The sequence below is a fragment of the Sorex araneus genome, chromosome X (assembly GCF_027595985.1).
Source record: "Sorex araneus isolate mSorAra2 chromosome X, mSorAra2.pri, whole genome shotgun sequence".
Taxonomy (NCBI): Eukaryota; Metazoa; Chordata; class Mammalia; order Eulipotyphla; family Soricidae; genus Sorex; species Sorex araneus.
The window spans coordinates 109,109,805-109,135,298 of NC_073313.1; the positions used below are offsets into that span (position 1 = coordinate 109,109,805).

The 25,494-nt window shown below is 36.6% G+C and overlaps 1 protein-coding gene across 9 annotated transcripts in view; it reads left to right on the top strand.

Annotated features, from left to right (window-relative positions):
• The window catches only part of PAK3 (p21 (RAC1) activated kinase 3), a 341,434-nt gene that overhangs the window by 277,688 nt on the left and 38,252 nt on the right, over positions 1-25,494 (top strand). For all 9 annotated transcript variants that reach the window (XM_055122435.1, XM_055122436.1, XM_055122433.1 and 6 more), the window contains one exon: positions 1,642-1,705. In XM_055122435.1, coding sequence (XP_054978410.1) covers positions 1,642-1,705 — 64 coding nt within the window. The remainder of the gene's footprint in view (positions 1-1,641; positions 1,706-25,494) is intronic.

Here is a 25,494-nt window from a genome sequence, read left to right on the forward strand (position 1 = left end):
CCTGAGAGATGATTCACTGCTCTGGAGCACATGCTTTGCATTCACAAGGCCCAGGTTCCATTCCAGTATCACATGGTCTCCTGAGCACCATTAACTGCCAGAGGTTTGACTTGGGCGACTGATTTATGTAGAAGGTAGCCCTGTCTACTGAGATTGGAAATACAAGAGAAAAATAGATTGTAGCACATATTGGCTAAATTTTTTAAATTAAAACATGGACTTCTATTATAAAAACTGGACTAAAGCCTAATAAACTGATAAATAATTGATGAAGAAAACATTGAACTGCTTGTATTTTTATATAATACTGATGGGTCTTAGTTAAGATTATCATCAACCCAGAAAATATATCCTTATCAAAAGTCGGTATTGTGCAGCACAAAATTTTGCAGATGAATAAATATTTTTGTGTTCTCATTTGTTTTGTCATCAAATACCTCTTTTAATGGTTAGCCTCTATTCTAGGTACTTTAGTTATAGGGGCAAAAAGACAAAGTCCCTCCCTCCAAAAAGAAGTATATATTAGTCTCATCAAAAGGATTAGAAAATACTTCATAAAGTAGTATAATATTACACATAAATGATAAAGGTTCAACGGTTAGATGGAGGGAAAAAAGAAGTAAAGACCTAACTTTTCAATTGCATCACTAGAATATGAAGTGGAGTAAATGGAAAAGAAAGGACAAACATGAGGTAGACCGGTAAGATAGGAGATAGAAGTGTTGGGTGGTAAAGGGTATTCTATTCCGTACTAGAACACTTGAACTTCATCCTGTAGTTAGAAGGACCATTTTTGGGGTGGAGCCCCCCTGAGTGATGCTGAGATGATCTGGTGGCCTCTTCTGGTGATTCTCTGCCAACCCTGCAGGATGGCTCAATGCTAGTTCCTGAAGATAGATGCTCCGTGGATCCTGTGGTGTTGGGACAAAGGGCTGTAAGATACTGTTAGTAACAGTACTGATAATTGAGTTCATAAAGAAAGGAAGGTCTTATGAATTACCCATGTATATGATGCCCTTTAAAATATGAATTATCTTTTTATATGTCATTTAAGGCATATAACTAAGTGCTGCTGCAATCACTGATAATTTTCTTTTACCTATTGAAGTGTCAATGATACTGCCTGCAGATTTTCTTAGTGATAGTAACTATTCATCCTCTGAGTGTGGGCTTAATATTTTGAAAAAAAATCAATGTGTGTTTTACCAGAGCCAAACATGATAAACTAATGATTTTCATGTGTAGCACTGTAGCACTGTCCTCCCGTTGTTCATTGATTTGCTCGAGTGGGCTCCAGTAATATCTCCATTGTGAGACTTGTTACTGTTTTTGGCATATCAGATGTGCCACAGGTAGCTGGCCAGGCTTTGATGTGTGGGCAGGAAACTTCCCCAATGTTTGGGGCACCATCGATTTTAAATATAAGATACATAGGTTATATATCACTACTTTAATATACTACTATTTTTACCTCAATGTAATATATCATTCTATGTAAAAATAGTACAAATTGCATGGAATTATTTATCCATCACTTTGTCATTGACTCTAGCCTCTTAATTTTTAAATATTAAATGAAAGTAAACTAATCCATCTATCTTAATTTCTCTCTTTTTTCTTTCTGAACCTACCCCAACTCAGGAAGCATTGTGAGTGTTGGTGACCCAAAGAAAAAATACACGAGATTTGAAAAAATTGGTCAAGGGTAAGTTATTGTTATTTGAAATATCAATAGATAGCCACCCGATACATGCATTAAGTTTTAGTAACAGCTTAGATTTCTGACAAATCATGCTTCTAATATCCTGGATCATACCATGTTTCATATTCCCAATACTGGTTTTTCAGTATGGCAGACAGTTTAGGAATACATCTTGCTAGAGTCTTTAATACTAGTGGAATGAGAATAAAATTTAAAGGGCATTTTGATCTCAGAAAGTTAGAAGATTGACACTAATTTCTCTCGAAAAGTAGTAAGGTTACTGGTACCTTTACTCCCTATATCTGTATAGATGTTATGTTTAATGTCCTGTTTTGTTGTGAAAGTAGAAAGCCACCAGTAGTAGGGAACATCTTTATTGTTCCAGAGGTGACAGCATTTATTCTATGAGTAAGGAGAAAACATATCGGTGAACTCTCTATATGAGATAGGGTGTATCATTTTACCTATCATGCTTGTTAAGAATAAAGAGTACCAGGCCCCACTTTCAGAACTTTGATTCAGAGGTCTGGAGTTGTCCAGGAGTATGATTTTTGTAAATTCCCTGCAACAATTCTGATTATCAACTAGCTATGGCAAACGTGGAGCTAGTTCACTCAGTAGAGCTGAAGGTGGAAATTCCCTGTTGCACAGAGCTTTTCTATTAGACCTGTTTCTCAGTGTGAAAATAAATAGGAGGGTCAGAATAGGCAACACTGTTTTGAATCAGGAGCATAAAACTTTTGTTTAAAGAAAATTCAAGTGTCCTTAATGTGGGCAATGAGACACGATATTTAAATAAATAAATACTTTGTAATTGGAATTAAGATGCTACTCCTGGATGAAACAAGACACTGAGAAGAAAACACATGTAGCTGTTTTATCTCCAAAATGATGAAGGTTAACAGAGTAGTCCATTTTGTGTTTTTGTTTCCTTTTTTCCTCTTGGACCACACATTCTTTGCTCTTCACTCTGTGCTCAGGATTCACTCCCGGTGCTGCTGGGGGGGGGACCATATACGGTGCAGGAGGTCAAACCAGGGTCAGGTATATACATGGCAAGCGACTTATCCCTATACTTACTCTCCAGACCCCAAAGTTTGATTTCTGAAAAGAGAAGGTTGAGCTTCTTTAAGTATGTCACTGCTTTTCCTGAGAGTCTTACTTTCAGAAAAATCTAGGCCCAGGAGATGTTACTGTAATCAGGGTACAGGCTAAGCACACAGTCCTATATGACCCTTCCAACATCACTGGGTGTATCCCGAAGGCATATGAGCTCTTTCAGGGTGACTCTGGTGGACTCTTGCACTACACAGCACCAATGTCCTATGACTGAACTGCCTGATAATTTACCTGAATATTTCCATAAGTGGTCCCCTAGTCCCCTGAGCATGACTTAAGAGGGTCCCAACCTAAGGAAAATTATATATTCACTTGCCATTTTATTTTTATCATTAATTTTTGTTTTTGTTTTGGGGACACATCTGATAGTGCTCAGGGCTTACTCCTGGCTTGGTGCTCAAGGATCACTCTTGGTAGTTTAGGGGACCATATGGAGTGCCAAGGACTGAACCCGGGCAGCTGTGTGCAAGGCAAGTGCTTTACCTGCTATACTATATCTCTCTGGCCCTAGCTTGACTTTTAAATTATTTTTTATATTTTCTATCTTTTCTCTCCTAGCTTTTGTAATAGTGTTTCTTTTGAAATGGCCCACTTCATTTGAAAAGTAAGGGAACACACTCAGACATTTTGGCTAGATAAGGTAAGAGGGACAGTTGTGGGATTACACCTGGTAGAAATCAAGGTGAGAAAATCCTGAGAAGGCAAAAAATTGAGGTAGAGATATGTTGCTACATTTTATAGTAGAAAACATAATAGTGTTCTGCATTTGAAGTTTACAAAAGGCTAAAGTATAAACACATGTGTGCCTTTTCTTCTTTATTTGTTGTTTGATAACTGATATCCTCATCTGGTCATTTGAAAAATTGTAGGGACCCCCTACTATGTCTATGAGTGGTATGATAGAACAGTACTATCCAGTTGAACTTTCTGTGATAATGGAAATATTGTATATCTGTGCTGTTCAATATGACAGCTGCTAGCCATGTGTAACTATGGAACACTTGAAATGTGTACAGTGAAAATGATAAGTCTTTGTCTACTGTGATAAAAGCTAACAGCTTAAACAGGGTGCAAGAAATACACTGAGACAAGCCTACTCAATGACCCAAGTGACAAGTAGGGTTCTTTTTTGTGGCCATTATTTCCCACCTACAGTTTTCTGTCTTAAACTCTGGCAGGCCAATTATTTTATATGAGTAAGGAATTGACACACATTTTAATTATTATTATTATTAGTTTATTGAGGTAGCAAATTTATAACTCTTTACATGTTTTACGGACTTGAGCGATAGCACAGTGAGTAGGGCATTGCCTTGCAGGCGGCCGACCTGGGTTCAATTCCTCCATCCTTCTCAGACCGAGAGTATCCTGCCTGCACAGCAGAGCCTGGCAAGCTACTCATGGCTTATTTGATATGCCAAAAACAGTAACAAGTCTCACAATGGAGATGTTGCTGGTGCCCGATGGAGCAAATCGATGAACAGTGGATGACAGTGCTACAGTCCTAGTAGTGGTACTACCACCTATGAGTGAAATTGCTCAGTATTTGTCTCTCTTCTTCTGACTTATTTTTCTTAGTATGTTTCATCTCCAGTTCCATCCATATTATAGCAACAAAAGCAAAACTTTATCTTTTCTTACAGCATAGTAGTGTTCCTTTGTATACACATATATATGTATATATATCACTATGTATATATATGTATATAGGTACATACCATAACTTGTTTATCTGCCCATCTATCATTGGGTGTTTGGTTTGTTTCCAAAATCTAAGTGCCCTATTATAAAAAAGGACTAAACTGACTGTTATAAAGTTGCCATTAACATGTTGCCATTAACATAGATGTTTATAGCTCTTCGTAAGGCCATGTAAAAACACCTACTCAGTGTCTTCATATTCTGAAAATGTCCACATAGCAGTTTCAAACTTATATTTTTACTTTGCTTGGAAAGTAAACTTTGCTTTTAGATTTTATTTTAATCTTATTGAGTCGTTGGCAGAGTTAGCAATAGGAAGATATGCACAATCTGCAGAGAAATATTTCAAATTTTTTCTGCCTAATTAACACAAGAACCATTGGCCAAATGTGTCTTATGAGTCCTTGAAATGTCGCAAGTTCAAGTTGAGGTATGCTGTTAGTACAAAATGATTGAAAAAATAATATGGGAAAAATGTAAAATATGTCATTAAGAAGTTTTTTGTTGTTTACATGTTGAAATTATAATATTTTACAAATAATATCCTAAAATTTAAAATTGATTCTACCCCATATTTTTAATATAATTCTGAGAAATTTAAAATATACTCAATACTATATTTCAGCTGAGTGGTACTGTTTTACTTATAGATTAAAAATGGAAATATTTGTTCATATGTGTTTTTACAGTTGATTTTGGAAATGTGGAGAGTTGAAGATATCATAATTTTATTTTTATTATTTATTTAATGATGGCCCACCTGAGTCAAAAATTTGATTAAATTTAAAACGAAGTAAGGATATGGTTTGATATTTCTACCAGTGACCAGGTCATGAAGCAAAACTGATATATCTAGAAACAAAGATTAAACAGCATGCAATTTACATACTGACGAGAGTTATTCTTCTGGAACCTGTTTGTGCTTCTAACCTCTGAAAGTGCAAAAGGAAAATTCTCAATTTCTATATACCTTTATAAAAATTTTTTTAATCCAAAATGAAAAAGCACAGCAGAAATATTGCTTGCTGCTTCAGAAACGTCTATCTTAAATTCCCAGTGAGTTTATCGGTTAACAAAATAATACAGAAGGCAGAGCAAGCAGATAGTTTGATATAGGTTTTCAATCCAACTTTTATTTATTTATTTTTAATTCTTCACCATGTTTATTAAGATGCTGTGATTTATATTAATGTTAATTATCCTTTTCATCATACATAGTTCCAATACCATACTCACCACCAGAGTTGCTGCTTCCTTTTGCTAATGTTCCAAGGACTCCTCCTATCCAGCTGTTCCCCAAGGTCAGCTCTGTAGGACAAACTCTTCTTCTCAAAATATCTTTGGCAATTTGATCCCTTACTTTGTTTCTTTATGTATCTCATATGAAAGATATCTTTTGTATTGTGGTGGTAGTGATACTATACACTACATACTTAAGGTAAACTCCTAAAATTCCACAAAGTTGTAAATAAATAGTAAGTTGATAATTTTTCAAAATCTATACCTATTTTACAGGTATATGAATTTTTAAAATAGTATGAATATCTATACTGATTTTTAAAATTACATGAACTATACATGTAAATGTACAATTTAGTAAGACTAAATTTCCTTTTAATGTAAAGGAAATTCTGGATAGTCCTATATACATTATAGAAATATGTTTTATTCTGAAAAGATAGTTTTTATGTTAGAACAGACTATATTATAGATACTGCTTCAACTTACCTTAGAAGATAAGGAGTCTACCTTTGTATCCTTTAGAATCTAGCATATGGCTTTTGAACTTAGTATTTCCCACCCTGCTGTAAACAGCCAGAGTTACTGAGATACCCTTGATCTTCTAATCTCTTTGGATCTGATTTTTCCTCAATAAATATTTTTTGAATTATTGAAAGTGTTGGTCTTTTTAGCTCTCTTTTTTCTCTGTTCTCCTTTTTCATGTGTATATTCCTATCTTGCTGTTTCTTTTCCTAAGCATGTCTTCATTCCTTTATTCCTCATATTGATTTGCTTCACCTCATCACATCTTGTTCATTTCCATTGAGTATTTGTGTGTGCTACAGGTTTGTCATTTTCATCATGTTAGTTTTACCTTCTACTGTCTGTTTTACACACCCACCCACACATATACATCACATACAATCAAAGTAGTTATAAAACCAAAATGCGGTGGGGTACAGCTCAAAGGACTGTATATACTTTGCATATACTTTGCATTTGGATGCCCCAGGTTCTATTCTGGAATAGCTTTGAATTCCCCAAGCACTATGCTTGGAGTAGCTCCCAAGCACCACCAAGTATGACCTAAAATCTAAGGTAATTAAATAATAATCATAATGTATTTCAATCGCTTTGGTATAATCTAGTAAATTTTATTTATTTGATGTAATTTACATTCTTGTTTGGGGGCCACACCCTGGGTACTCATGGGTACATGAAGTGCCGGGGATTGAATCTAGGACTCCTGCATATAAAGCATGTGCTCAGCCTGTTGAGCTATTTTCTGAGCCCTATATACTGTCATTATATCATTTATTACATTTAATAGAAGTTGTTTGTTTCTTGTTTTCCATTTGGGGTTATACCCAGTGGTAGGCAAGGCCTGTTCCTGGCTCTTTGTTCATGGATCACTCCTGGCAGGGTTCTGGATAATGTAAGGTGCTGAGATTGAAATCAGTTTGGCCACATGGAAGGCAAGCACCCTACCAATTGAACTATCTCACCGGTACTATGTAGATTTTTGTGGTCTGTTCTTAATGTTTGAAATGAATTAGAAAATATTGACTTATCTCTAGAACAAAAAAGAAACAGGAAAAAAATTTTTCTTTCACTTAATTTTTCTTAGTGGATTTTTTCATGAAAATTTGAACTAAGTTAAGGAAACTATTTTCTACTCTCATTATATGGAGTTTTAATTTTCTTTTCCTTAAATGTTTTGTTTTGTCTTACCTATTATGATGGTGACACTTAAACATGTGTCAGTAACCATTTGGTACTAAGACTAATCAGCTCCAGTATTCCAAATTTCTGCTTCAAGGAAAATAATGTACTCTAAGGAGATGGATTTGACTATGACCTTTCCATTAATCATCCTCATGTATGTGGAAAACTAAAATATTCTAGTATGGGTTGTAGCCAGCCCAGCGTTTAGGCCTGGAGCCAGAGAACTGTTTCATCTTCCATAAATCAAGTTCAGGCTACAAATCTGATCATTTGAGACTATAGCTGTGGGAGGAAGACTAAAATATGGCATTATTTCACCATACTTTCACAATTTGTTATGATAGAGTCTTATAATTTGTCACAAAATTCTATTATTTTAGCAGTTCTATATAAAGTTAAAGGGGGGAACACCAAATAAAAAATTGTACACATTGCTACATTACCATAAATGAACAACAGGAGTTTCTTATAAAATATATCTGGTAGAGACTTAAGAATCTTCACTCTCTAGGATGTCATTATAATGTAAGAACTTATTTGATAAAGCAGTGTGTGAGACAACAAAGACAAATTTTTAATTTGATGGCCATCATTGGCAAGTTTATTTAATTTCTAAGTAAGTAGTAACTAGTGACTGAATTTGCTAAAGTTGTCAGTTTAAAATTTTCTCATTAATATATTTAAATCCTTTTTAAGACCTTTCTTTAAATAACAATATGACAATATACTGAAGACAGTATTTTCTTTCATATTTATATTTACTTCCCCTTCAACGATTATAATGGAAAAAAATTTACCGAATACTTAGTTCAGATTAAACAAATTCTGTCCAGTGCCTATTATGTGTAATACACAGAACTTATAACTACCATGTTCTGGGAATCACAGTTACCTTTTGCTTAAACTCTCTGAACATCCAAGTAAGCAGAAAAGTTGTGTCAAGAAATAAGCAGGACCACTGACTTTGAAATGTATGTACCTTTTTGTTTTTTGCTTTTTGGATCACACCTGGCAATGCTGAGAGGTTACTCCTGGCTTTGCACTCAGGAATCACTCCTGGCGGTGCTCATATGGGACGTTGGGAATCGAGCCCAGGTTGGCCGTGTGAAAGGCAAACACCCTACACGCTGTGCTATCACTCTAGCCCCAATACATGTACCTATAATCTATATTTTATTCACACACTCATCTTTGCTGTCATTTCCCCACAAATTCCTTTCTGGATGCTTCAGCTCTAACTGGTTTTTCTGTTGGTCGCCTGAATTCTACAGTTGTTTATATCTGTAGTAGCATATCTACTGCACCTAGAACAGCTTGTCTAGACTATAATACTGCTCAAAAGCTCTGAAAATCATAAGTAAGGAGATCTTTTGTAAAATTTGAAGGTAGAGTGTATATTCTGAACTCAGAAGTCTAGCTACAAATTATGCAATTTTTTCAAGCCCCGTATTCTCATTCATACAAAGCAGAATGCACATACCACGTAAGATTGTGTGAAATGAATCTGTGGAGGCATTTAAAGTTCCTTTAGAAAAGTACATGGCATATAGTAAAGTACTCAGTAAATGGAACTTATTATCCGGACTGAAAGACATATTTACATTTTAGTAACATGTAGAACAGAATGCAGTAAATATAACTTCAAAGATCCATGGAGACAAGAGAGGTGAGGCAAATTATTTATAGCCAGGGAGAAGATGTGACAAGGAATTCTTGAAAGAGGATGCATTGAATAGTGACTTGAAAAGGTATAGGACTTAACAAATGGGAATTGTGAAAATGCTATTTTTAAAGGAAGCCAAAGATACATTTGCTTCAAACTTCAAGTTTTATTGACTTAGCTATCCCTAAGGGCCTGAAGGAACATGTGGCATGAGTAAATACTCAAGAGATATTTCATGATTTATGTTTAAAATACCAGAAGAATTCAATCAGTTGTATCATTTCTGTGGACCATAAAAAATCCCTCTGGAGCAATAGTACAGTGGGTAGGACGTTTGCCTTACACGTGGCCAACCCAGGTTCAATCCCTGGCATCCTGTATGGTACCCAAGCACCACCAGGAGTAATTCTTGAGCACAGAACCAGAAATAACCCCTAAGCAATGCCACTTGTGACCCAAGAAGCCAAAAAAAAAGTCCCTCTTGGGAACTAGGGGTTGTGGGGATGGAGATCTCATGTGGTAGACTACATGCTGCTTATGATCCCATTACCACGTGCTACCCTTGCCTACACTACTGGTGGTGAATAAAGAAAAGATGTATTTTAATATATATTAAATGTATATTTTAATAATATATATTGTATAGATATTATAGGTGATATATGTCCCTGATAGTCCTGAAGTGCTGCTTGCTCAAACGCTGCTGGAAGTATGGCCCTATATCAAAGAAAATTCCAATGTGGTAGAGAAATTCACAGGAACTATTGCTAGAAAGATCAAAAGGGATGTTTTATTAAATAAACAGATATTAAATATCTATTCTACTTTTCATTTGTTTGAGTTTAGCTTTTTAAAACTAGGTTAAAAAGAAGTAGACAGTGTATCTAGTATCTCCAATTCTACCAGTTCTCCTACACAAATAAAACCTCCAGAAAGAAACTGTTGCTGATTTCTTATGCAGTACTTTCATAGGTTCTCTGCACACACATGTGCATGTGCACACTTGCACACGCAAAAATAACATTTGTTTTCAAATGAAAGGTGATAATTCAATAACTTTTAAAGTTTTTTTGACCTGTAATTGAATATATCACTGTTAAATAAGTGTTGTGTGGTTCTATTTTACTTTCTTGGGGGTGGTTTTGGCTACTTTGCTGTGTCTTCTGACTTTGTACTCAGTGCTCAGTGCTCCAAATATAGTGCCCAGGACCAAATAGGGGTGGGAACATGTAAGGAAAGTACTTTACCCACAATACTATCTCTATAGCCCATGTATTTCTATATTTAATTTGTCAGAATTATGTGTAAGTTAGGAGAGAATTCTCTCCTCTCACATTTACTGAGTAGTATAATTAAAAAGCTTCCTACATATCCTTAATACAACTTTGTTTTGTGAGTTGAAGTAACTGTATACAACGATCCAACAAATTCAGCACTATTGTGAACACGTTACTTTAAATTAATAAATACACACACACACATATATATATATACATATATATATATATACATATAATCTTGGGGCCAGGCAAACTATAAAGTTTCACTAGTTGCAGCTTAGGTCTCATGTTTTCAATTTTGTCAAGTCTGTGTTTTAGATATGTGACTATGCCACTCACCCATATCACCAATATAACTGAGCTTTGATGCCTATTCACCCATTACTTCCAGTTCTCTTTCTACCCCCTTGATTTCTTTCCCTATCTTTCTACTCTCTAAACACTGGAGACAAGGGTGATATAGCCAAGCTGATAGGTGAGGATGAGGTGGGTGGTGGGAATATAGGATCACTGGTGGAGGGAAGTTAACACTGGTGGTGGGGTTGGTGTTGAAATATTATATGTCTAAAATTCAGCTACCAATAACTTTGTAAATCACAGTTCTTTAATTAAAAAAATGAAAGAAAAAAAAACTTGGGGCCAGATAGCTCAGAGGTTGAGGCAATTCATTACCTTACATGTAGTTGACTATCATTCGATTCCTGGCACTGCCTATGGCCCCCCAAGCACCACTAGGATTGATCCCTGAGCATAGAGTCCTGAGTACTACAAGTGAGGCCCAACAACTCTCAAAAAAACTTGAAGAAAAAAATATGGGGGTTGGAGTGCTAGCACGGCAGGTAGGGCATTTGCCTTGCATGCGGCCGACCCGGGTTCGATTCCCAGGATCCCATACAGTCCCCTAAGCACTGCCAGGGGTAATTCCTGAGTGCAGAGCCAGGAGTAATCCCTGTGCATCACCAGGTGTGACCCAAAAAGCAATAAAGCAAACAAACAAACAAACAAACAAAAAAAGCTTGAAGAAAAAAATATCTGGAGTACCTTTTTAAAATTCTTTTTAACAGTTATCCAGTTACTTTATCTGAATTTCATTTAAGTTCTTTCAGATATATTTGAACTCAAATATGATTTTGTCCCTAGATATATTATTCCTTGTCTTAAATATCCATTCACAAAATTTTAGGATCATTCTTTCCTGAATCTGTCCTAAAGATGTGTTGTTAGGGGCTGGAGCAATAGCGCAGCAGGTAGAATGTTTGCCTTGCACTCATCTGCCCCAGGTTCAATTCCCAGCATCCCATATGGTTCACTGAGCACCGCCAGGAGTTAATTCCTGAGTGCATGAGCCAGGAGTAACCCCTGTGCATCGCCGAGTGTGACGAAAAAACAGCCAAAATAAAATGTGTTGTTAGTTTTTTTGCAATATAACTATATACATTATTAAAATTTTCTATTACTAAGTATTAAGCTTCATAGATAAATTAATACAGGGACTCCCATATTCTCATCACCCAAATTCAACTTTTATAATATTTTTATTTTAATCACAGTGCTGTTATAACACAAAGATTTTAACAACTGAGAGATACTAACGGGTAGCTTGCCAGGCTGTGCTGTTCAGGTGGGATACTCTCGGTAGCTTGCTGGGCTCTCCGAGAGGGGCCGAGGAATCGTACCGGGGTCATCTGCGTGCAAGGCAAACACCTTACCGCTGTGCTATCTATATAATATTACCACACCATATTTGATGGAGTTCAGACAGTAGGCAACAAATCATAGAGAATAATATGTAGACATATACCTCTTGGAGAGCCTGACAAACTACCAAAAACAGTAACGATAGGTCTCATTCCCCTGCCCCTGGAAGAGCCTCCAATCGTTGGGAATGATGAGTAAAGAGGGGCTGCTAAAATCTCAGGGCTGGGAGGAATAGAGATGTTACTGGTGCCTGCTCGAATAAATTGACAAACATCAAGATGACAGTGATACAGTATATTATATAATATATAGTTAATTATTTATATTTAACACAATCTTTATATAATCAGAACTAATTGTCTCAAACATCAATTTTTAATAGTAGGTTTGTTCAAATCAGCACCTAAAGAACTATGGTTGTATCTCTTAAGTTTCCATACTCTAATGCAGTCCTTTTTAATCTTTCACTGATACTCACTAAAGAAACTAGCCATCGTCCTGACCAACAGTGATTTCCAAATACTTTTATCCCAAAGGATTGGCAATGGTACAAAGATTGGTTCATGGACTAGTTAATAAATACTGCTTTGAATCAGTGAATAGTCCTACCCATTGAATTTTCTGATCAATTTACTCATCACTAAACTCTGATATAATTAGACACTGTGTGCTACTTGATATGATGTAATATGAAAAACACAGCACTACCTATGAAAATATCTTGCCAGGTACTGAATCTGAGCCAACTTCAATTTCAAGCTAACTTCAATTAACAGTAAATTTAGGGGATAAAGGAGTAAGTGAAATGACATCATCTGAAACTAGTAGACAAAGCTAGAAAATGGTATCTTCTACAAAACGGTATCTTCTACAACAGTAGTTTCCAGCAGCGGCTGTTAAAATATTGAAAACTACTGTCAGAGTTTACCAAAGTGGATGATATCACCCCTTTGGGGGTGCTGGAATAATGGTGCCAGGGTAAAAACATTTAGGTGCATAATGAAAGTAGATTCAGAGAAAGGATCTTAAAGTTAGATAGAAAGAGAGATGAAGCATGTCTGCCATAGAGGCTGATTGAAGGGGAGGTTTCAGGAGGAAAACTGGGACATTGGTGATGGGAAATGTACACTGGAGAAGGAAGTGACAGGTGTTGGAATATTGTATGACTAAAACCCAATCACAAACAACGTTGTAACTGTGTATCTCACATTGACTCAGCAAAATAAATTAAATTTTAAAAATGAATACTGGAAAAAAGTGTTATTTTTTCCTGAGAAGGGTTGACAAATCAATTAAGTTTGGGGAACTTCTGTTGAAATCCTTTAATGTATTGATGATTGCCCATATTACCTAAGAATTAAAAATAGTGAATTTCTAAATATCATTCCTTTTGTCTTATTAATTTGGAATAATTTTAATTCATGTAGTTCAGAGAGGAAAGACAAGTGCTTAATTTTTTCATTGCAGTTTTCAGCGTGATGAGTTTATGTCAAATTTATTTATGAAAGTTTCTGATGAAAGTTGTTTCGATTTACTTGTGGGGGGTGGGAGAAGGAAACCTTCTGTATTTAAAAAAAATTACCTTTGTATGGGCTGGAGCGATAGCACAGCGGGTAGGGTGTTTGCCTTGCATGCAGCGAACCTAGGTTCGATTCCCAGCATCCCATGTGGTCCCCCTAGCACCACCAGAAGTAATTCCTGAATGTGTGAGCCAGGAGTAACCCCTGTGCAACATCGGGTGTGACCAAAAAAGCAAAAAACAAATTTACCTTTGTAAATTCATGGGTTTTTATTTTTATGATTTTAACTTATTCCGATTTCAATCAGTCACAATTTTTTGTTGCTTAAAATTATTTTCGGTGTGCAAGGCAGATAACTTACCTGCTGTACTATCATTCCATCCCCTTTTTATTGCTTTTTAATGATCGAACTGTTCCATCTTTGGCTAAAGGGAATACTTTTCATGCCCTTATGTTAGAAAATGACCTTTAAAAACATGCTTATGACATTTGATAATTGCAATTATAAATTTAGAAAATATTTATTTATGCTTTTTTTCTCTCTAATTCTGACAGATAATCTTTATGAGCTTCCAAAACTCTCATTGGTTGAGAATGGTTTGACTTAATGTTTCTTAATCTGTTCCCAAATCATACTTTATGGGAAACAATAAACACAGAGAATTACAAAATTGCTTGAGAAATTTAATAATGATTTGAACATAGGCATTTCTTGTTTTTTCTGAGGGAAGAATTGGGGGAAAATATCGGAGCTAAATGGTACATTTGTGTTTGTGTTTTGTGTATCTACATGTGTGTGTTTTAAGTAGTAGCACACTGTTTCTTTTTTCTGTTATGTGCCTATTTCTTAGAAATGTTTCCATGACATACTTCTTTCCTTTTAACCAATGTACATATTTTGATATTTAGATGTACTGTAATATATTTAATCAGGCCCCAATAAATAGATATTTGTTTGTAATATTTTGCCACTATAAACAACATTTCAATGAAAATCCTTACAAACATATTATAGGATGCAATTTATGATTAAAAATTACAGAAAGTAAAAATGTTTAATAATGGAAAGGTGTAGGGTTGTTTGTTTGATTTGGTTTTGGCCCACACTCAGCAATGCTAAGGGATTACTCCTGGTTCTGCGCTCAGGTATTACTCCTGGTGGTGCTTGGGGGATTTTATGGCATGCCAGAGATCAAACCCAGGTCCTCAGTGCAAGGCAAATGCTCCACCTGCTGTAGTCTGGCCTTGAAAAATTGTAGTTTTAATAGTCAAGTTGTACTCCACAGTAGAGGTTCCATTTAATACTTCTTGCTGTCATGTGCTGAATTATCTATAATATCTTTCTGTGGTTTCAGTTACCTGTCATTAACCATGATCTGAAAATATTAAGAACAATCAGACATTTTGAGATTCCTGTTCACTTAACTTTAATTAAAGTATATTGTAATAAATATTGTAATAAAGTATATTGTATTTTAGTTAATATTGGAAATATCACTGTGCCTAATTTATAAATTAAATTTTGTCATAGGTATATATAGGGGAAAAAAGTATAAACAGGAGTAGTGGTTTTGAACATCCGCCAGGGATCTTGAAACATAGCACCTTCAGATAAGAACTTTCAGATGCAAGTGGCTATCTGTCTGTGTACTCCTGCTGACATAGCTATATTCACATATTTGGAATTATAGTACTATAAAAACACTTCCACACACTTATATTTATAATAAAAATTATATAATAAAGGAACTTTAGCAAGAAGTACTGTTGCAAAACAAAAGTCTCTCCTGAAGAATCCATTGGCTAATAAACTCTATGCTGTATTATGCCATAGAACATTTCTTGTATATCATATCTTTGCATTGCTTAAATTAAATCAGTCACATAGCTAAATTTATGAGAAAGTGGCAATTGAGACTGTTTTTGAAATCATTTTCCTCTTATGCATAAAGATGTTCATCTGGCCGAAGGAACTTGTCTAGCATCTCAGTTTTGCCAATAGTATCATTATATAGAATGCTAGTATCAATTCATCAGTAATTACAATTTTTCCAAGTCCACAGTCCCTATGTCTCTAAATTAGTTTTAGTTCTAAGACACAAGAAAGCAACAAATCATGTTAGGTACTTTTCAGACATGTCTTTGCTAATGTTTCTCAAGCATAAAAGAAACTCTTTTTCTAAATTGAAATTACCATATGAATAGTAATGAATAGTTCTGCTACTTTTTTTCTTGAAGGACTTGAATAACAGCTTGTTTAGAGTCCCTGACTAAACCACATATAGCATAGAACTCATGGACAAGTGCTGAGAATAAAACATCTAACTTGTCTGTCTTTGTTCAAGAAACTGATCAAGAGCAGAAGTGGTGTCTAGAGTGCTTACAGAAGTGATCTTTGGTTAGGACCACTTACCTAAAATGTATTTTCTTCCCCATCAGATCTATTTGAGGCCATAAAAGTAGAATGCAGCTATAGACCTAGGAGCCACTAAATAGATGCAGACTGAGCTTTTCAATAGGCTTTGTGATCAGGAAGATTGTGGAAATACATTAGCATCTGTGAAGAACAGTGTTTATGGAGCAATGGAAGATGCTCTTCTACTTAGTGCTCTTAAATGTACTGTGCTGCCTGCTGTCCCTTGTAAAGAAGGATTATGCCACTCAAACAACCACCATTAGCAAAGTCTCCAGACTTAAGTTGTTTTTTCCAGCCATAGTAAATGAGTTTTTATTCATCTACCTAACCTTCTATTTTTGTCTGAACCCTTTTGAAACCAGTGGCGCACACTGTGAAACAGCTGCTTAGGCTTAATATTGGAGTACGTTATGAGTTATCTGTCCTTTCCAGGGATTAATTCCTATAAATATGGCCTCATTATCACAGGACCCTAACCCACTGAGCTCCCTAGTCCCACATCCATAATGAGTTACAGAGCTATTTAAAACTAGAGGAACATGAATATTCTTGGAAAAGTTGTGCCCTGACTGAGAAACAGAAAATTCTAACTATTCCAATTTGTAATTCCAATAATTACATATTCTTTTCTTTAAATTTTTATTAGAGAATCAGTGTGATGTACAGTTGCAAACTTATGAACTTTTGTGTTTGCATTTCACTCATACAGTGATCCTTTACCCATCCCTCCACCAGTGCCCATTCACCTCCACCAATGACCCCAGTATCCCTCTCACCACCCCCACTCATCCCCACCACCCCATCCTGCCTCTGTGGCAGCAAATTCCTTTTGTTCTCTCTCCTTTTGGGTGTTGTAGTTTGCAATAGAGGTATTGAGTGGCCTTTATGTTCCTGTCTATAGTCTACTTTCAGTTCTTACCTGGTCCGGACTACACTCTATGTACTCATAAAAGTACTGAGATAATGAATTTTTTTTTTAATTTTTAATTTATTTATTAGTGAGTCACAGTGAGGGTACAGTTACAGATTTATACATTTTCATGCTCATGTTTCGCTCATACAAAGTTCGAGAGCCCATCCCTTCACCAGTGCCCATTCTCCACCACCAATAAACCCAGCATCCCTCCCACCCCCCCAATCCCATCTCCCCTCCCCCAGCCACTGTGGCAGGGTCTTCTCTTTTGTTCTCTCTCTCTAATTAGGTGTTGTGATTTGTAATAAAGGTGTTGAGTGGCCATTGTATTCAGTCTCTAGTCTACATTCAGCACGCTTCACCCTTCCCCTGCGTGGCCTCCAACCACATTTTACTTGGTGTTCCCTTCTCTGTCTGAGCTGCCTTTTTCCCAGAATGTGAGGCCAGCTTCCAAGCCATGGAGTCAACCTCCTGGTACTTATTTCTACTATTCTTAGGTGTTAGTCTCCTACTCTGTTAAGATAATGACATTTTTGCAAAATATTTTGTGATCTATTTTGCTCTCAAAATACACAAAGAAAATAAACTAAAATTCCTCCTTTCTCTGGCTCAGACTTATTGCATGTAATGGTGAGTACTAATAATCACCATTATTGAAACTTTCAGGAATATATATATCTCCACAAAAATCTGTAAATCTATGGTAGTATTGAACAATGCAGTAACTATGAATTTTCATGTACAGTGAACACAAGTGTCTATATAGGGGCCTACTTATATCTTAAATACTCAGCAGAAGATAGTTTAGTCCTAAAAGTTAATAGTAGGTTCAGTTCATTTTAGCTGGAAGACCATTTCATTTTTTTTACTTGAATCAGTTAAAAAGTTGTTCATGATTGGGTTTCAGTCATATAATGTTCCAAAACATCCCTTCATCAGTGTACATTTGCCACCATCCGTGTTTGGGAGGCACTTTTTTTCTTTCTTTTGAAAGACCATTTATAACACAAAAATCATCTAGTATGTCTATGTCAAAGAAATCAACTCTACCATGTACAGGGACAAACTAAATGGCTTATAAGGAGCATTAGGTACTTAGTGGATAGAAAATTGGAGGTAAAAGGAATATTTGAAAGATAAGCATAGTAGATAAACTAGTGAGCCTTGGGAAGTAATGGACTGCACTTAGAATTGATGTAAAAGTGATAAAAGCCCTAACAATATAAAATGGTGGTTAAGCATATAAACTGTGTAGTAAAACTAATGCATTATTAAGCTCATGTGCTAACTGTGTAGCCTTGGCCAAACTACATACTATTTCATTTTTTTCTTATTTGTAAATTAAGGATAATAACCAATTTATATCATGTGAAGTGAACATTAAGTGAGACCATCCATTTATACATAGAAGGCAGAAAGTAAGACTAAATATAGGGTTCAGCCTTTTCTAGCATCAATGAGGGACAATGTAAAAATATGCATTTTAAACATGGATTAAAATTCTGACTGTTACTTCATTAGCACATTTTATATTTTAAAAACCTTAAACATGAGTTATGCTTTATTCTATAGCCCTGTCATTCTTATTCCAGAAAATTCTTCGTGACCCACTATTAATCCCTTTCATTGTTTCTGTTCCCCTTTTCTTATTCGCCCAGTTCATGAACTTCCATCAAGCCTCTACCTCTACCTTTTCCTTCTTTCCTTCATCTAATTCAATTCTATGCTGAGTTCAGAGTAATTAATACAAATTATAACTCCTACTTGGTGTTGCTTTAGAAACATTGAAACTGATGAAGATCACTGATAATTAAAATGACTTGCCTTGGGAATAACATGTTAAAATAAACAGTTTTTTTCTAGACCCCTTGGGCTAGATGCCACTATTACCATTTTATTTTAAATGGCTGACCAGGTTAGGGAGAAACTGTTGATAAACTAATAATCCTAAATACTCATTACAGTAATCTTACTAGGCTTAACAGTTGAACCCCTTATTATATTAATATTTTTGGACCATAGTGTAAGTTAATTGAAAGATCTGTAAAATATCAGGAGGCTTTAGTGACCAGCTGTCTATCTGTGTCGTATCCTTCCTGTTCTCTGGGTTTTATATTTCTCCTTTATAATATGGAGGTTAAACTGTTCATCTCCATTTTGGGATCTATGGTCTGGACCAAGTTGACATGGCAGCAGTTGTGGGAGGTGGGCGTGGCTTCCAGGGCTTCCGTATATATGAGGGCTGGGGGAAGGCTGCCTACCCCCGACTCTGAGAAGACCCCAGAGTTCTAGCCTGGACACTAGAGTACCTGAAATTATTTGGAGAGAACATTTGTGAGGCAGTGGAGTTGAAGCCTTGGTATGGCTGCAGTAGTGGGCTGTGGGTGCTGCCAGTACTTCTGAAGGGCAATTTACCCTAGAGTTTTCAGCTGAGGGCATCTAAAATGCCATGAATTTTAGCTGCTTGACTTGTGTCTCCTCAGAGATTTAGTCCGAATTTGGTAGAGCAGAGCTTGTGGGTGAGTCAACCTGGTGGCGGCTGTGTCAACTTAACTTTAAGTTCCCTTCTTAAACAGATATTCTCCCTACAACCATCATGTTTCAATTAAACTACAGTGGAGAGAGTTGAATAGGGATTCATTTAATTAAATGGCACAAAAATCAAATTGACAGTGTTGTCCATTTTAGCACAAAACCCCAGATAGACTAGAGAATTAAGACTTTTAGTTTCAATCTTTGTTAGTTGAATTTGTGGCATCCTTGTGTTGAGATACTTCAAGATACACCCAGGCCATTGCAAAGTTCATCTTTTAAGTGTCAGTGTGGCATTTTGTTTGCTTTGGGGGGTGTACAATGCTCCTCTTGGGGTATTAAGTTTTGTGCTTCATTACATGGAGAGTACTTCCCAACTACACCAGCAAGTATCTTTTCAATTATTTGTCTTTGCGAATACTAGGTTATAAATAATTATAATGTTTATGTTTATTAAATAATAGTCTTTTCTCATAATTTATGAAATAATACAGATACAATTGATTGCTGCTTAGATACTTGATCGACATGAAATTAGCAGTGTAATAATGTTGATATAATTTTAGATAAAGGAAATATATGAGACATTTTCATTAGGTTCATCTTTAGGTATATAACAAATTTCTGTTTGAATTTCAAACATGAAAATGTGAAAATCCCCAGATTCGTAAAAGAATTCTTAGTGTTCAGCAGACTACAGATTTGCGAATTGATGGATATATTGGGGATGAAACAAGCAATGTAATAAAATAATAAGTTATAATTTCGAATAGTTACTGGGAAGTTACATTATGCCATGGTTTCCAGTATTGTTTAGCCATATGCAGCTATTTCAACATCCAAGATTACAGCATGGCCTCATGCTTGCTTTCAGTGCTTTTTTAACGCTTTGAACCATCTTCCATACCTTTCTTGTAGCCAACCTGTCAGGATTGGCTTAGGACCAACAGTGATGCTGGAATGTTGGACAAAAGCTTTTTTTCTCCACACCCTGCAGAGATCATAGTCTCTGCATTACCAGGACTCCAACCCAGATCTCAAGCATTCAAAATATATGCTCCAGACCTGGAGCTATCTCCCCAACCTGGGCAAGCATTTCTAAGTCACAGAGCCACATTCTGGGCCCTGGGGACTAGTTCTAGGGGGATTGAGAGTTTTTATGGATTTGGGGTTTGATTTTGGTTTTGAATCACACCCAGTGGTACTTGGTGGCTACTCCTGGCAAGGTGTTCAGGAGACCATGAAGTGTTAAGGATCAAACCCAGGCCCTTTCATGCATAGCAATGTGCGCCAGCCTTTTGAGCTATGTATTCCCCCCAGACTGGTTTTAGATAAATTGTGTATTTAATTCTCCTTTAATCATAAGCCTACAGAGAGTAAACTATCTAAGGTCACACATCAAGGAACTTGATAAGATTTGAACCTAGGAGATTTGAGTAGGTGGTGGTGAAGATTTTTATTTATCTTTCTGCAAAGAGTAAAAAGAGAGGTATTTACATTTATTCCAGCTGAATTTTAAATTGTTGGAATATGAAAATATAACTGAAATGGGGTATTTAGAAGTCTTAGGGGGTGCTAAAATAGAGCTGTGAATAGCATAATAAGATTTACCCTGCAGATTACTAAATTTGTTCATTTGATTTGAGGAATTTACAAAGCTTATTCGAGCATTCAATAACTTATTGAACAGAGAAGTAAATTACATGCGTCTAACATGCTTGTTAGGAGAGTGGGGGTAGAAAATGGGTTGGAGTCATATATTACTCTTTTAAGACTGGAACAGAAGTTGGCAAAGGGGAAATGGCTTCCACTAGACATTGGCATATATTCTATAAGGTATGGGGAAAATGTGAGAAGAAAAGATCATTTTAGTTAATACCCAATGTTCTAGAGTTTCAGGGACTTTAAACCATTGTGAATTAGAGATTTGTGGCAATTCAATACTGTTGAATGCCATGAAACACAGGATACTGGGATTCCAAGATTAAGACTCTAGCAATTTTAAGACAATGAAATGCTGTGGTAGACAGGGCACTAAAAAAAATCTAAGGATTTAAAATGTAAAGCTCTGGATATGTTAAACACTAATTCCCCTTGCTCTTCAAATCATTCACTACTTTTGCCTCTAGGACAGATGAACTGGGTTTGGGGGGTCAGGAGCCATGGTAGCAAATAAAGGGGAAAGACTTAGAAAGGAATTTAGAGTCTCCATCCTAGTTAGCTTTAACTGGAACAGTTTCATTTTGTAAATGGATGTTTCTGCATATGATTTCATTTAATAAAAGCATTCCAAACCACACATAAAATGATAAAAACTCTTCACTAAGGAAAAATACGATGTGGAACCTTGGAATAGTTTTCTAGTAGATAGAGCACCCTAGGCCTTTGCCCTTGTTGAAAACAAGAACAGACAAAAGCAAGAATGTTTTGACTAAGACATTCGGGAGGGGTCAACAAACAAGTCAGTAAATCAGTCAAAAAGCAGTAACAGCAGCCAAAACAACAAATGATAATAGCAGTTACCATACTGAGCATTAACTTCAATCTGGGTAAAGAGCTAAATATTTATATTGATTGTGCCATTTCCTTCTCTGCAGCTCTATTAGATAGATATTATCATCTAATTTCAGATATTATCATGATTTTGCATATTTAAGGATTATTTGAGTAGTCTAAGTGTATAGGAGCAAATGAAATAAGAAAATTTAAAATGCTATCCTGCAAGTAGATTTAATAGCTGCTCATGGTTTATGTAGTTGAAATATATCCCCAGTTAGGGAATACATTGCTTTGAACTCAGGTAAATTTGAGTTCAGAAGGACAAATCCAAACTTGCCCCTAAAATCAATCACAGATGTCTGAGATCTTATTTTACGAGGGCAATGTTTCATATAGAAATGATTTCGATAGAAAAAAAGAAGACAGAGATAGCACAGTGGGTAAGGTTGTGTGCAGCAGACCAGGGTTCGATCCCTGGCACCACATATGGTACTCCAAGCCTTGTCAAGTTGTGTCGGATGTGGCCCCAAAACAAAACATAAAAGAAAATATTTCCTTCACAGGAAGGAAAGAATTTATTATAGTTACTTGTTTCCTTATCATCATCATCATCATTATCCCGTTGATCGCCTATTTTCTCGAGCGGTCTCAGTAACGTCTCCATTCATCCTAGCCCTGCGATTTTAGAAGCCTCTCTTTACTCATCCTTCCCAATGATGCCTCATTGGAGGCTCTTTCAGGATGAGGAGAATGAAACCCAGCATTGTTACTGGTTTGGGCATATGAATACACCATGGGGAGTTTGCGAGGCTATCCCATGTGGGCAGGAAAATCTCGGTAGCTAGCCAGGTTCTCCCAGAGGGAGAACTAGGCTATAAGATATGCAATTCACGGCCACATGCTTCCGAGAGCTTGGTTTTAAGTCTCTGAGTGTGGGCCATTGGTGGGATTACAGGGCGCTGGGGGCAGCCCTGGGTGTGACCGCCTAGCTACTGGAAAATGGGAAATCTGGGCGGAAGAGGCCCAGTCCCTATCCAAGCAGGCTTGGAGGTCTCAGCCCTGGGTCCCACACACCTGGGTTCCTCTGCTGGTACCTTCATGCGTGAGGCTCATCCAAACGTGTGGAGAGGGGCCTTGAGCATGGCTGTGGCTAGGCTTTGGAGGTCTTCGGCCGCGGGAGCGCTGCTGGGGGGGAGGGTAGCTGGAGCCCACCCCGTCCAAGGGGCCCTGGGAAAGACAGCCAGGCGCTTGGGCAAGAGACTCTCTGCATCACTCTTCTGGGAGCATGGTTTTAAGTCTCTGGGTGTGGGCTGTTGGTGGGATTACAGGGCGCCGGGGGCAGTTTGTTTGCTTATAAAACTTATTAATTTTTTTCATTTTACAAATTCTTATTGAATACCAACTATGTGCTCTGAAACTATCTTGAACATCCAGATTTGAGAAACTGATTTGTTTTATATCATTCTTAAACCTAAGGAATTTGTTAAAAGTATAGTAGAAATGACATCTGCACTCATATGTTCATTGCAGCACTGTTTACAATAGCCAGAATCTGGAAAAAAGCCAAGTGCCCAAGAACAGATGACTGGTTAAAGAAACTTTGGTATATCTACACCATGGAATACTATGCAGCCCTTAGAAAAGATGAAATCATGAAATTTGCATATAAGTGGATCAACATGCAAAGTATCATGCTAAGTGAAATGAGTCAGAAAGAGAGGGACAGACATAGAAAGATTGCACTCATTTGTGGAATATAAAGTAACAGAGTAGGAGACTAACACCCAAGAATAGTAGAGATAAGTACCAGGAGATTAGCTCCACGGTGAGGAAGCTGGCCTCACATGCTGGGGGAGAGGGAAGCTCAGATAGACAAGGGAACACCAGGTAAAGGGGGCTCAGAAGACCCACTCGGGATGGGAGATATATGCTGAAAGTAGACTACAGACCAAACATGATGGCCACTCAATACCTCTATTGCAGACCGCAAAAATGAGAGAGAGAGAGAGAGAGAGAGAGAGAACAAAAGGGAATGCCCTGCCACAGAGGCAGGGTGGAGGGGTAGGGTCGGGATGGTGGGAGGGATAGTGGGATTATTGGTGGAGAATGGGCATTGGTGGAGGGATGGGTACTCAATCATTGTGACTGGAACACAAGCATGAAAGTTTATAACTCTATAATTGTGCCTTATGGTGATCCACTAATTAAAATAAAATAAAATAAAAAATACCTATGGAATTTGTTAAATTACTAAATCATTTAGGTGGGTACCTATAGCTTGATTACAAATATTTTTTTGATTGCCTTTTTTTTTTGCTTTTTTGGGTCACACCTGGCAATGCATAGGAGTTACTCCTGTCTCTGCACTCAGGAATTACTCCTGGCGGTGCTCAGGGGACCATATGGGATGCTGGGAACCGAACCCGGGTCGGCCACATGCAAGGCAAACTCCCTACCTGCTGTGCTATCGCTCCAGCCCCACTTGATTACAAATATTTTTTTAGTCCACATTCAATTGTTCTTTTAAATAACCACTTTGTCTTAAATGGCAGTAGAACTTGTAGATTCTAGATCATGAGACAGAGGAAATTTAAAAACAAAGATGCAGTTTCCTATATTTTCCAGGCCAGACAAATTTGAGTAAACTATATAATTTTAGGTAAATCATTTCATTCTATAAGCCTCAGCTTCCTTATCTGTATTGTGGGGTCAATAGTACTTTAAAGAACATAAGATAAATCAAGTTTTTAGAACAGTGTCTGACATACCAAAATGCTTAACATGTTTACTGTTATTATAATCATTATTTTCCAAGGAAGAGGACTGAATCCCAGAGATAAATTGGAACTGTCCAAGGACACATACTTTATTTTGATATTGGAGCAAATTTTAGAATCCAGATCTCTATTAATCATCATTAATTACACATTTTAATCTTTAAAAGTTGGAAATGCAATCTTTCTAGACCTGTAAGAAATATTTTGGCACATCAAGGGAGAAAAATAGTAATACATTATAAAAAATTAAAGACATAACAAAAGAATTTCTTGGGATCTGGAGAGATAGTACAGGAATTAAGATGCTTGCTTTGCCAGGCACCAACCCTGATTCAACCCCTTACCCCTAGTACAAGATGGAGGAAGCAAGGTAGGAAGGGAAGGAAGGAGGAAGGAAGTGAGGGAGGTAATTAGGTGATGTAAAATAAGTCAGGACTGAATAAACAAGTATTGCATGATATTGCCTATGTGTGCAGTATAAGTATATAGCATTGATGGATAGAAATACAGTAAGACAAACCATTTAATAAATTAGAATTAAGGTTATACAAAGAAGAGGAGGTGGGAGAGGAATATAGTTAGTGAAAAGAAATCCTGGACTCAGAAAACAAAACAGTAAGAAATAGAGATCAAAAAAGTAGTGACAGTTACCAGAAAATTTAAATGCTTGGTATAAATAAATAAATAAATAAACAAACAAACAAATGCTTGATGAATCTCAGTATGAA